General features: G+C 59.6%; 6 protein-coding genes across 6 annotated transcripts; 4 read left to right on the forward strand and 2 right to left on the reverse strand.

The window, feature by feature from the left end:
* Positions 1 to 223: 223 nt before the first annotated feature.
* Positions 224 to 2307, forward strand: Malapachy_2337 (component of the anaphase promoting complex; the record flags this gene model as incomplete). Its single annotated transcript, XM_018136829.1, has 3 exons — positions 224 to 353; positions 379 to 438; positions 494 to 2307. 3 exons carry the CDS (start codon positions 224 to 226, stop codon positions 2305 to 2307), a joined length of 2004 nt encoding a protein of 667 aa, XP_017992840.1.
* Malapachy_2347 (guanine nucleotide exchange factor) lies at positions 2308 to 5784 on the reverse strand (the record flags this gene model as incomplete). Its single annotated transcript, XM_018136839.1, has 1 exon — positions 2308 to 5784. One exon carries the CDS (start codon positions 5782 to 5784, stop codon positions 2308 to 2310), a length of 3477 nt encoding a protein of 1158 aa, XP_017993297.1.
* A 283-nt stretch (positions 5785 to 6067) lies between these two features.
* On the forward strand, positions 6068 to 7938 carry Malapachy_2339 (protein kinase regulator; the record flags this gene model as incomplete). Its single annotated transcript, XM_018136831.1, has 3 exons — positions 6068 to 6329; positions 6366 to 6422; positions 6449 to 7938. The coding sequence occupies 3 exons, from the start codon at positions 6068 to 6070 to the stop codon at positions 7936 to 7938; spliced, it is 1809 nt and encodes a 602-aa protein (XP_017992832.1).
* Positions 7939 to 7988: 50 nt separating this feature from the next.
* Malapachy_2315 (hypothetical protein) lies at positions 7989 to 9498 on the forward strand (the record flags this gene model as incomplete). The annotated part of the gene is made up of 3 exons (XM_018136807.1): positions 7989 to 9028; positions 9055 to 9201; positions 9228 to 9498. 3 exons carry the CDS (start codon positions 7989 to 7991, stop codon positions 9496 to 9498), a joined length of 1458 nt encoding a protein of 485 aa, XP_017992913.1.
* A 66-nt stretch (positions 9499 to 9564) lies between these two features.
* Positions 9565 to 12084, reverse strand: Malapachy_2348 (short-chain dehydrogenase; the record flags this gene model as incomplete). Its single annotated transcript, XM_018136840.1, has 1 exon — positions 9565 to 12084. One exon carries the CDS (start codon positions 12082 to 12084, stop codon positions 9565 to 9567), a length of 2520 nt encoding a protein of 839 aa, XP_017993422.1.
* A 509-nt stretch (positions 12085 to 12593) lies between these two features.
* Positions 12594 to 13196, forward strand: Malapachy_2317 (essential protein of the mitochondrial intermembrane space; the record flags this gene model as incomplete). The annotated part of the gene is made up of 1 exon (XM_018136809.1): positions 12594 to 13196. The coding sequence occupies one exon, from the start codon at positions 12594 to 12596 to the stop codon at positions 13194 to 13196; it is 603 nt and encodes a 200-aa protein (XP_017992911.1).
* Between the last annotated feature and the right edge of the window lie 2 nt (positions 13197 to 13198).

Raw genomic sequence — 13198 nt, forward strand, 5'->3', positions numbered from 1 at the left:
AGTACCGCACGTAGGCTCGTCGAGGTGAGCCATGCCATCCTTGCAGGCGTCCTATGTCTGTGGCAGAAGCCTAAGCCAAGCCACGGCGGCCACAAGAAAAATGGAACGACGATGCGCAGCGAATGTCGCGACCGGCGTACGCTCAGACGCGTCGTTCCTTGCTTAGTCAGCGTCAACGACCTCGTGGAAAGGGCAAGGCACACATCCACGCGTTGTACCGTGCATGGAGGCGGCATGGGAGGCGGCGCTGCAAGCGCATACAGCCTCAGACGCTGCACAGGACGATCTATGGGCGTGGGTGATACGCGCATTTGATCCTCGTGCGCCTGCTGAGGCGACAGAACGACAACAACGTATGTGTAGTGTAACTAATCGCAGTGCAATCCTCCTTAGCGTCGCTGCATGGATGGGAAGACGAGTTGGGGACCTGGTTCTTGCGTATGTACAAGAATGCTAACGCTAGACTCTGTCTCTGTGGCGTATCACGATGTAGTATGCGAGGCGTTGACCTCTGTATCGCAGGCGTCCGCGCAGCAAGACGCCATGATTACCATGCTACAGACATGTGTCGAATGGATCCATACCCGCCAAGCACTGATCCCCGAACTGGGCTTGCCGTGTGCAGAGTATATCCCTGCCTTCTTTCGGCAGTGCAAAATGGTCTTCAGTGCAGCGTTGCCACCGGATATCCTGGATGTGATGCAGGCGCTGGTCGCCAGCAGGCTCACGTACGATGCCCACCACGTCCACCTTCGTGACGATGGCGTGCATATTGGTGCACATCTGCGTCGCCTGGGCCTTGATACCCTTGTTCAAAGTGCACTCACACACACAGCTACTGAATTACTGCAGAAAGCGACGGCGCAAGCCACGGAGGATGCGCTGCATCAAGGCGCGCATCACACCTCTGTGTACCCCATGCTACATACGTTACTGGAAGAGCAGCTCCTTCCGTCGTTAATGACGATGCTGGATGCAACATGTGAGGGGCCTTCGACTCAGGTCGTGCCTGATTGGTGGGATGCGAGCGTATCAGTATGGGATGCGGTGCCGTCCGTCCCCTCGCACGATCGCGACGCGCTGTACAAACGCCTGGACTACTCGCTTGCCCAGGCGGTGGGCCACCGCCGTGTGACACAGTTCTTTGCGCTGATTGGTACCTACCCACAGAGTCGAGGCGCCATGGACGACTTGGTGCTATGGCTGGAAAAGACAGGTGATCGAACGTACTTGGCCCAAACGTTTTCCGAAGCGCTGCACACACAGTTATTGCACCCTGGTGTGGATACGCATGCGATCTTGGTGTACTATGTGAATATGGTGTATGCGCTGCGCCTCGTCGACTCGACAGGCGTCGTGTTATCGCATGTGCTGCCACCTGTGCAGAAATACCTACGCCAGCGAAGCGATACGATCCAGGCGGTGGTGCATGCATTGCTAGGCGACGATCCGGCCTTCGAACTCTTGCGTACGGAGCTTGAGCAGGGCGGAGGCGAAAGCGATATGGCCAATCCGCTAGGCGCCGAAGCCGACGAAGAGCAGTATACACGCACGGAGTTTTGGCACGATCCGACATGGATGCCACGACCCGTGGATGCGGGCCCTGAATTTAGCCAGATGCGATCGCGTGATGTTGTGGGTTTGTTGGTGACGATTTTTGACGATCACGACGGGTTCCTGCAAGCGTTGGAGCGACATACGGCGCAGTTGTTGGTGCGTACATGCCACTACGACACTGCGCGAGTCCAGCGCAACAATGCCATTTTCAAACGACGGCTTGGCGAGAGCAGTTTGCATCACTGCGATATTATGTTGGCCGATGTAGCCTTCTCGCAAGCGTTGGATCGAGCCTACCACCGCGACAATTCTGCGTCTTCGATGGACCAGGCAGTCCACCCAATGATTATTTCGCGGCAGTTTTGGCCGGACATGGAGATGGGGACGTATACGCTGCCAAACCGTCTCGCAGCAGCGCTGGACACCTTCGCTGCGTACTATGCCAAGGCTCATCCCACGAAGCGCGTACGGTGGCTGCCCTACCTTGGCACAGTCGACGTGGACATTGAGCTGGCCCAGGGCCGTTGTGTGCACGCTCGCGTTACGCCGCTGCAGGCGGCCGTGGTAGAACTCGTGGCTGGCCTCAGCGATGGAAGCGAATCGACGTCCATGATGATCACGGCCGACAATGTCGCGACGGCGCTTCGTATTGATCGCGAAGCTGCCTTGGCAGCGCTTCGATTTTGGTGTACACATGGTCTATGGCGAGAACTACCTGCTCCGGCAAGTGGATCGTTTGAGTTGGAGTAATTATGGCTGGGCAGGTGTGGATGTGACGCCCAGCACGTAGGGCAACAGACTGCATTCGCGCGTTGTTCGAACGATTTCAAGGCCTGTGCCCACACGGGGGCGTGGACGACGTCGAGCGTCGTTGGTATCGTCGGTAAGCAGCGCCGCATCTAGGACGAGCATGCCTAGACTGCGTATGTCCAGCTCGGCCTGCGAGAGGGAACGTGCATGCGCTTGAGCCGCATCGATGCTGGTCTGTAACAGAGTGGAAATGTGACGTGCACTGGTCGAATTGGTCATGTAGAATGTCGACGTGTGCCGCTGGCCATGCAAGGGCGACGTATGGACCAACGATACGGTCGGCCGCGAAGCACCTGACTCCGGCAGCACGGACCAATGCCGCGGCAACGCTTGCCAGCCAGGACGTGGGACGTGGCCGGCGTACAAAGGCGCGTGGCGGCCGGTACGTATCAGCACCACATCATGAGGGCCTGGTGTCGTGGGGCAGATCGTGCATTCAGCCTCCGCCGCATGCGCGAACGACAACACAGGCGGATCAATGTAGAGCCCACGACCAACCAAGCGGACGCGCAGCTCCGGATCAGGCGCCTCGATACGCACGCGGATCGGCGCGCTGGGCATCCCCGGCGCGAGACCGGTGGAGAGCGGCGCTGGATCAAAGGAAATAGTACGTAGCGCCTCTTCGTCGGTGCTCGGCGGGAGGAGTGGCGACGTGCGTATGCTCATGTACATAGTACTTAGCTCCTGATCACGCAGCACACGCCCGGGATCAAAGGCGCGGCACCGCGCCATGAACGTATCGAGCGATGTCTGTGTCCCTGTCGGTGCAAAGAGGCCAGAAGTGTTATGCCACGCATCGTTGAGCGCCATCAACGACAAGGTCAGCTGATGGACCAAGTCGAGCGTGAGCGACGTGGGCTCGGTAGCATGATACGCATACCAGTGCACGGCAAACGCATGCAAGAGTCCATCGAATGTACGACGATCGGCCGGCCAGCACACGTCAAGAAGCATAGCACGCAACGCCCAGTCTAGCGGGACGCCGCTCGTCTTATGCTGCGCAACGTACGCCTCCAAGACATCGGCATGGCGGTACAAGAACCGCGACACAGCCCGTCGATCCAGCGTCGGGCACGCAAAGAGCAGCTGCGCTTGCGTGGTGGGCGGCATAGCATGCTGTGCAAGGCGTGTCATGGTGGCATCAAAATCCGTCTCCAGCGCCGGGCCATGCCAACACAGCAACGCCTGGATCTCTTCTTCGCTGTGCGATGAATGCTCTTCCAGCGTGGTCGACGCAAGATCCAGTACGGCAAATGGTGTGCATGCCTCGCCCAAATCCGGTAAGCTTTGCAGTTTACGCAGCATGTACTCGGACAACGACTCATTCTCCGTTGGAGTGATCGCTGGCTTCGCCAACACAATCACATCGGAGAAAACAAGCACGTACCGCAGCTTGACATACTCATCGCCAGCCGCTTGCAGCAGTGGGATGACACGCAAGAGCCGACGGGGCGGCTCCAGCGCAAGAATCAACGGAATGTCGGCTGGGAACTGAGAGAGCACGTGGCGCACAGGCCGCGTCAGCGTTTGGTTCCAGCGCATGAGCGCCGCCGGGGTGAGGGGCAGTGTCACGACCTTTTCATGGATCAGGGCCTCATTGCTCTCGCCCAGAAGCACAAGCGAGGCCAGACTCGCTACCTCGTTCTCTTTCTGCGCACGACGCAACGCCGCCAGGCCCCGCCTAGACGTCTTACGACGTAACGAGCCAAATAACCGCACTACACGCGCTTCTTTCTTCTCCTCCTCCGTCTCGTCATGCATTGCACTACTCACACTGGCCGTGCGTCGATGAAGAGGGGCCTCAAGTGACGTCTCCGCCTGTGGCCACGTCGACGTAGGCTCGGGAAGACGAGGAAGTGGTTTGCTGCGGGGTCGCTCTCCTGACGAGGCCGCCCACGCTGCGTCTGTCGTAAGGCCGGGCGAGACGCGTGGGACTTCAGCGCTGAGTGCCACAGGCAACGCCGGCGCCGGCACGCCAGACGGTATCGATTCTGAGGCGGAGCGCCACATGGGCAGGGGTACAGGTACCATCGGCGTGACAGGCGTCGGTGGAGTCGGCAAGGTCGGCGATAAGTAGGCCAACGCAGACCCTGACTCGGGCTCACGCAGACGCGGCGAGGTAGCCGAATGCAAGGGCGATCGTGTGGTGCCTGACGGCGGACGTCGTGGTGAGCGATGAGGCGACGAGGGCGCAGACGATGAGGGCGAGGCGGTACGTACTGCCGTGCGCCCCGAGATTGATCGTGTAGAGCTGTTCGAGCCACGCTGAACTATACGCGTGGCAGAGGCGTTGGGGGTCCGAGCAGCCAAGCCATCCGATGACACGCGGTGAGGGGCCAACGTGGCGCTCGAGGGCATACTCACGCCCAACCCCACCACGCGAGAATCGCCTGGGTCAGGGAACGACTCAAGCCGTGACGCTTTGCTGATTTGGCTGGGCGGCGAGACTGCGGCTGTGGTGGCCGGCGGCTTGGTAGGGCTCGCACGATCGTAGTCGTACAAGCTCAGGCGCCAGCTGGATGTACTCGCCGAGTCACGCGCTTGGGAGCTGCTGTCATCAGAGAAAACGGAGACCGTGGCATTGCCGGTATCAGATGCACGAGGCGAGGTAGGCGCTGGTGCTGGCGCTGGCGCTGGCATCGCAGGCCGCGTCTCACTAGCATCGCGATCACGTCGCTTATCAATCTTGCGAAACATACGCAAGCGAGCCACATCGCGGGCAGAGACACTGCGCATAAGCGTCGCGCGTTTAGGATCGCGCGAGGGGCTGGGACGCAGGCCGTCCACGGCTACATCGGCGCTGGGCGCCTCAGGCTCAAGCTCAGAGGGGTTCTCTTGACTGCCTTCGGAGCGGAGTGATGTATCAGGATCCATGCCACTGTGTGCCTCATTGACACTGCGTACAAACGCAAACATGTCATGGTACGGCACAGGGGTCGTGGCGCCAAGAAGTTTTTGCATGGTATAGGCACGAGCCATACGTGACGTAGCACTCGCACTAGCCGATCGAGACAGGCCATTTCTCTTTCGTTCCTGGAGAATACGTTGCCGAAGCTGCTCGAGCGAAGGCAGAGGCGTGAAGGTGGTAGTAGGTGCCGTGGTAGTAGGCTCTGTCGCCTCAGCTCGTCCCTCCAGTGGCCCTGACGTGGGTCGCGGCGGAGGCGAAGGGACAGCGGAGCTCGGCAACACGCTCGGCGTCGGCACAGGCGCGCTGGGTGAGGCATGCCCGTCCGCATGGGGCGTCGAACGTGGCGAGGCAGCACGAATTTCACGTTGCGAGGCGGCTCGACGAAGCCTTGCCACGGCATGAAGCCTAGTAGACGACGGCGCTAATGGTGTAGAGGCCGTGGGGGCAGCCTGCGGTGTACTAAGCCCCCCTGCCGTTGGATTTGCCTGGGCATCCACCCGCATAGCCATAGTCTTTTCACACACGTCAAAGACGCTACACGGCACCACGACAGAAAAATACTCGGATTGCGGGGCGGAGGCTGTGCGTGCAGAGCTTGCTCGATCGGCCAGCAGCGCTCCAAATCGGCCAGGGGGCACGGCCGACCGACAGCTTGGGCGTAAAAAAAGTAAGGGGCCCTACTAGGCCCTATGTCACCTCCACCTGCCTCTCCTGGCCGTCGGGCGCAGCGCACGATCAGCGGCACGTTGACACACCTTGCGACGCCCCTACAAGAAGTTGCGAGTGCAGCGGATGGCAGCGCCGGTAGGCGACGTCCGTCAATGGCCGCAAGGTGCCGTATCGAATTGGCTGCATCAATGTGGCTTGGAGCAGTATGCTCAGCTGTTTGTCGACAATGACATTGATGGCGAGGCGCTGGTGCTGATGGATGACGCGGTGCTGCGTGATCTGGGCATCACGTCCATCGGACACCGTGTGACGCTCCTCTCCGAGATTCATCGGCTCAAGGAAGCAAATGGCATCCCTATTGAGCCAGGTGACTGGATTCCGCAAGGTACGTACGCCGCGATGAGCTCATGATCGAACGTAGGCTACGAAGCACCCACGACGCAGCCTGCGCCTTGGAAGCGTGATGAACATGAACAAGGTGCGCACAAGCCTACTAACCATCAGAGGAGCGTATACGGATGCTGGAAAACCGTGTAGCGCAGATGAGCACGTCGCTTTTGCGTCTGCATGAAGACTTGGTGGCCTTGGCGCGCGCGACAGGACGTGGCGATGTCGTGCATACGGCCGTGTGGCAGGATCCCTCGCTGCCTTCACAACGCCATTCCCAGGTACCTTTTCCGGATCCTGTGCCGATGACTGCGGCACCCACAGGCGGTGTTAGCGCGACCCCCGCATCGACGCTGGCCTCGCCCGTCTCGTCCCGGCCATGGACGGCGGAAAGGAGCACGCCATCCCCACGAACGCATGAGCCCTTTGCGCCTCTTCTTGATGCGGTGTCGTCGTACTTACGCGCCCGCGGTGTCGCAGATCCCCCGTCCGTGGTGGTGCGAGAGCACCATGGGCATGTGGACGACTCGTGCTCCATATTGCTGCCATACGCCCTGCAATGCTTCCATGTCCGTGAAGATTGGCACCAGTTTGTCCTCTTTGTCGTGGCAGGCACGACGGAGCGGTGTATATCCTACGACGAGAAGCCGCTCTTACTCCTCCATCGCATGCGAGAAACGATGCCCGAAGCTGTGTTGCAGCTTCGGTCTGTGTGTGAGTTGGAGTCGCCCATGATTATTTCGCAGCGCAAACTGGTCGCCAAGCGCAAAGAACGGAGCCTCTCTGAACCTCTGAAGCATGAAGCGATGCGTCTTCGTGCTATGCCGCCCGATGCACCGTCCCAACCGGGCTTGCGGGTGTGTACGGTCCAGGCATGGCTCAGTACGCCGCATGGCGCCGAGTCGTTGGGCACTGCCCACACAGTGGGTCCCGCTGCCGACTTGCCGCGTGGGCCTGTTTCGTACGCGGTAGCGATTTACCCGTACGAGTCAGAGCGTGAAGATGAGTTTGACGTGCACGTAGGTGATACGTTCATTGTCCTATCCAAGGCCAAGGGATGGTGGGCGTTACGTCGTGACTCTGCGGCGGATGGACGTGGCGATGTATGGATTGCGGATGCGGCGCATGGCACCGTCGAAGTGTGGACGGGGTGGGTGCCTGCTGGGTGCCTGCTGGAGACGACGCGGCCGCTGGTGGACTTTATGCCGCCGTTGCAGTCGCCACGCCCAGCCACGGAATCGATGCTTGAGTATTGGTACCGCATGATGATGGAAGTCCCGATTCCGCTGGCGGTGGTCGTGAGCACAAGTACCATGGCGACAGTGCTTATGGACTACGAGACGCCTGATCATTCTTTGCAGGTAAGGACGGGTGACCGTGTACGTGTATTCAAGCGATACAATTTCTGGTCGTACTGCATTCTAGACGGCCTTCGGCCTGTGCGTGGCTGGCTTCCCAGCTGGATTGTGTCGCGCCGTGGCGGGCCCATGACGCCCCATAATCGTAGCTTTAGTGCCGGGGACGGAATGGCACGTACGACGACGTCCAAGTGGCTTCCGGCGCGTGTACAGATGGCGCCGGGCACATCACATAGCATAGGGCCGTAAATAGGCAAGCAGAGAAGACTTTGGGATTCACTCGTCTCGGCACCTCCACCATGCAACAACGATCGACGTGGCGGGGGGTGAGTTTCGCGCTGGTCACGCTGGCGACGCTGGCCGCGGCGCATGGGGATCATGCGCACAAGCCGACACCGCAGGAAGCCAAAGAGCCGATTGACTTTTGGCTGTGGCTGCATATCGCGATGGAAGCGAGTGCGTGGGCTGTGTTGTTCCCGTTGGCGATGGTGTTTGGCCTGGTTCGTCACCGCTGGCACGTACCGCTCTCGACGGCCTCCGTGGTGCTGTCGTTGTGCGGCTTCTTCTTTGGGCAGCACCACGGCGGCCGTCAATTTAGTCATAGCGTGCATGGCACGTTTGCATCAATGCTCTTTGTCTTTTTGTTGGTGCAGGCGTTCTGCGGGATCTACTTGAAACTGCATTTGACATGGAAGCGCGAGAAGCAGGTCCGACCTGTGATCCTAGGTGTGCATGGCGTACTGGGCCGCGCCTTCCCAGTGATTGGATGGACTCAGATGGTGTTTGGCATCGCGACGATGCAGGGGTGGTGTCGCGGTGGTCATATCAACCAGTGCTTAGCGCACTACATTATGGGCTCGGCGTTCACGGCGTACGCGGTGATTATGCTGATCATGACCAAGTGTGCTGTAGAATGGCTCAAGCGGCGTGGGTTTGCGCAGGAGTACTTGGACTCATGGGTCATTCTGATCTGGGGGATCGTGAATACCTTTACAGAGCACCAAGGTGGGCCATGGACACACAAAGATTTGCAGCATACGTTGATGGGCGTGCTATGGTGGACTGGCGGCGCAGTGGGTGTGTGGATCAGCCGCCGCGGCGCCCGCTCAATCTTCCCTGCGGCGATCATCTTCCTTACAGGATGGGCGATGAGTGGGCATGCGCAGGCGTTGGAGATCTCCACGCGCGTTCATGCGACGTTTGGGTACACCCTGATGGCTGGCGGGATTTGCCGCATTATTGAGATTTGCTTTGTGCTGCACGATCAGCCGACCGGCGTACGTGAAGATCGCGCGCCGGAACGAGGCGCTTGGTTCCCGATGCATGTGTTCCAGTATTTGTACGTATGCCTGCGACTCACGACAGACCGCCTTTCTTGTTGGTATGCGGTGGCATTATGTTTATGAGCGCCACCGACGAGGAAATGCGCTGGGCCGATAGCAAAGGCGTGGACTATGTGACATGGTCGATGATCGACTTGTCGGTGGCCTTTGCGCTGTTCTTCTGGTTCAAGTACGTATGCTAGCGCTTACACACAGTGTCCTCATCGATGCATACATGGCATACGGAGGTCGGTACGGGCTGGTCAACGCGCCTCAAACCAGTGAAGAGACGCCCATGTCAGCGTACTGGCCCGGGAATCCGCTGCAAATGCTGCGGTCCGCTACAGCCTCGCACATACCTGTGCCGAGCGAGCCCGCCTACGTGCCAGAGACGGTGCCTATGAAATCCTATCATGACGACCAGGTTCACGTCCTCGAAGAAGACGATCCATTCGAGGCGGAGAACGATCATGACGATGTAGCGTAAAAAGAAAAAGCCAATGCAAACAAGCAGGAGGGACAAAACACCTTGTGGGTAGAAAAGCTATACATATTAGTTCGACGGGAGATGCACGATGTGGTCTGCCGAGCCATCTGACAAGGCAAACATCGGCGGCGGTGGCACGACATCGTGCGAAGGCCGCGGGGCGGGCGCGGACGTTGTTGTCGCCGCGGCCGCCGTCGGCACGGCCGTATCGGTCTCACTCGCAGCAGGTCGCGGGACAAACACGGGCGTCGGGCCAGGCACTGGCGCTGGCGCTGGCGCAGTGGTCGTGTGGCTGGGCTCTACAGCGCGAGGCGGCTCGATCGGAAGTGGCACCGTCTTCACTGGCTTGCCAGGCGGCGGGAGACTCGCCGCTGAACCGTGGGCATGGACCAATCCATCCGCGCCAAGCACCGGCATAGCATCCAAGGCAGGCGGGCCGTGCCGTGTGGGCGGCGTTCGGACGAGTTCCTGGCTCATATCCGCATCAGACGACATCGTGGCCAGGGAAGGTTGCGGCTGCTGCGGCATGGCCGGCGTCACTTTCGATGGAGTCTGGGGAACATGCGGCATCGCACGAGCGTCGACTGTCGCCGGTCTCGGCCCGCCCTGTTCACGCAGGAACGTGGCTTTCGGGCGGGGCGACGCTGGCGACGCTGGCATCGCAGTCTCACGTGGAGGCATGGACTGCATCGGCATGGCTTCCCGAGGAGGAGCAGACTGTGTGGGCATGGACGGCTGCCTGGTCTCCTGTGAAGGCATAGGCTGTGTCGGCATCGTCCGTGACGGCTGCGTCGGCATAGTTTGCGATGGCTGTGTCGGCATCATCTGTGATGGCTGCGTCGGCATCGTAGGCTGCGATGGCTGTGTCGGCATCGTCTGTGACGGCTGCGTCGGCATCGTAGGCTGCGATGGTTGTGTACGCATGCCACGCGATGGCTGCATCGGCATGGACGACGAGAGAGACGAGGCCATGGACGCCATCGATGGCTGCGAAGGCAGGGCATGGGAGGTCGGCGCAGGATGGGCTGCAGCCATGCCCTGCTCGTCCGGCAGAATAGGCAATGGCGCATCTATCCTGCCAGGCAGCGTCTCCGGAAGCACCTCGTCCGACGCCATCATGGGCGTCGTGGCGGTATCCGTAGCTGCCTGTGGTTTCGTGGCCTTCTTGGTAGCACGACCGCCAAAGAATGAGCGCATGGACGGCGGCAACTTGGCTACGCCTTTTTGTGTCCCAGCCTTGACGCGCGACGACAAAGCGGTCAAGCCGCCCAGCCCCGCAGCCGTAGCGCCAGCACCAGCACCAGCCTGTACGCCAGGAGAGGTCGCGTGCTTGGACTCCATGTCCGATTCAGGCTCTGGTTCGGGCTCCGGCTCAGGCTCAGGCTCAGGCTCAGGCTCAGGCTCCGGTTCAGGTTCAGGTTCAGGTTCAGGCATACGTGTAGGCTGGACAGGGGCCGGCAGGGGGAACAGACCAGAACCATCGCGCGCAGGCTGAGGTACAAAGACGTGCGCCGCCTTGGTCACGCGCTTGGGCTGCGGTTGCGGTACCGCTGTCGGCGGCTCAGGCAGCGGCGGATCAATCAGCTCAATGCGTGCGAGTTCGGCCATCGCAAAGTCCCACACAACCGGCGCGACGTTCTGCTCATGCAGCGCAGTCAGCATTGCGACAGAGTTGGGATCACGGCCCTCGCCATTTGCGTCCAACGAGTACACACCACCGCCGACACGACCTGTTGTCGAGACGGCCAGTCGTAGGGCGGGGGACAAAGGAATGCCACGAGCCGAAGGCACGTCCTCCAGCGTCAAGTGCGTGTACCGTGCCGTGGTACACAAGAAGGTGTACCGCTCACCTACCTCTTCCAACGGCACTTTGCGACCTGCTGAGAACGAAAACAAACGCGAAAAGGCGCCCATCCCTGCAGGCAAGGATTTGTGCAGCGACGTAGACACAAAGCCAGGGAAACTGTGTACAAAGCTCACCTCCGGCGCCAGCTCGGCAAAGTTCTCCAGCGTGAGTGTCATCATCGAGCTCCAGTGAGGACGGTAGTGCCATGGCGAGAGCTTGTTGCCTGGCAAATCGTTGATCTCCAACTTGCCTTCTTTCGAGCCTGCCAGTACCACGACGACACGACGCAAATGCTTCGCAGCCCGCAGCTGCGGAAGCAGGTTCTGAATGAAGCGGATTCGGCTAAAGTAGGAGAGAGCCGTAATGACACGCAGGCCTTCCTTGGTCTTGGTGTACATATCCATCGAGCCCTGACTCTCAAAGAGCACATTGATGGCCTTCTCACGCTCCACCAGCTCACGACATACATCGTCCACTTGGCGCATGATACTCAGGTCACCTTGGAGGAAAATGTACTCGCCATCTGGGTTGATGCGTTGCAGCTCGTCAATCACAGCCTCGGCTTTGGGCTCCGACCGAGCGACCAGATAAATGCGGGGGGTTTGTGCATACTTCACAAACGTGCACAGCGTAGAGTAGCCAATGCCGCTCGTGGCACCAGCAAATACAGCCACAAGGTTCGGAGGAAGCTTTGCTCCGATCTGCCGATTGGAGGCTAGGACCTCTGCCAGTTCGACCATCGTGGTCGGAGGTACAAGAGAAGGTGACGTAGATGTTCGCGCACCTCTCCGCCTCCTCCACTATGCACGTGCATACGCTACCAACACGAGCGGTACGACGCAGAAGAAACGTCGGCCTCGGTCACTGGGCAGGCAACACGTCTTTTCGTCTTGTGAGATATAATAGGATCTAGGCATGCGAAGAACGTGCGGCTGCTGTGGGCCTAGGCCAGCACGTTCGAGACACAAACGAGGAACAAGGAAAAGGTGGTCATATGCTTCGCTACAAAACATGTAGTGGGGTCTATAGGTATGGTTGGTAGGCTGGTGTATCCTACGAGAGAAACACGTCTCCTAGTCTGTGCAAACTGTGCCCTTACAGAATTCATGGTGCAGCGTGTAGACTAGGCATGGTGAACGTAATAGTGCAAGGTCCCTCAAAAAAATTGGCCCGATGTGGAGTTCGGCCACCTTTTCACGAGATCGCTTACGACACCTTCGTCCTTCGATCTTCCTACTTTATCGCCACCATGTTTCGCAACCTATTTGCCTCTTTTGCGCATACGGCGCCATTCCGTGCGGCTGCATCTATGGCCCCGCGCCGTGCTTTGATGATGCAGCGTGTGGCCTTGCCTGTGGGCGCGCTCCTTACTGCGGTGGCGTGGACCGCCACGCAGCCTGTGCATCTTCAGCCTGCGTCCGAACGTGGCTCCTTCGTTGACCGTCTCAAGCCGCGTGAGCCGCCTGCTATTCGACGCGCAGAGAAGAAGATCGTGAAGGAAGAGGACGTTGATGATGTGCCGGAAACTACAGAAGCCTCATCTTTGGATGACGACGCACAGTCGGCGTACGACGAAAAGACAGGCGAGATCAACTGGGACTGCCCCTGTCTGGGCGGTATGGCGCACGGTCCTTGTGGTGAAGAGTTTAAGCAGGCCTTTAGCTGCTTCGTATTTTCGGAAGCTGAGCCCAAAGGTATCGATTGCGTCGACAAGTTTAAGCTCATGCAGGACTGCTTCCGCCAACATCCTGAAGTCTACGCGGACGAAATCGAGGCAGACGAGGCGTACGCTGCTGAGGCCGCGGCGGAGCAGGCCCCATCGGCATCGAGCTCGGAAGCTACAAGCTCATAGAT

The sequence above is a fragment of the Malassezia pachydermatis genome, assembly GCF_001278385.1.
Source record: "Malassezia pachydermatis strain CBS 1879 chromosome Unknown scaffold2, whole genome shotgun sequence".
Classification (NCBI taxonomy): Eukaryota; Fungi; Basidiomycota; class Malasseziomycetes; order Malasseziales; family Malasseziaceae; genus Malassezia; species Malassezia pachydermatis.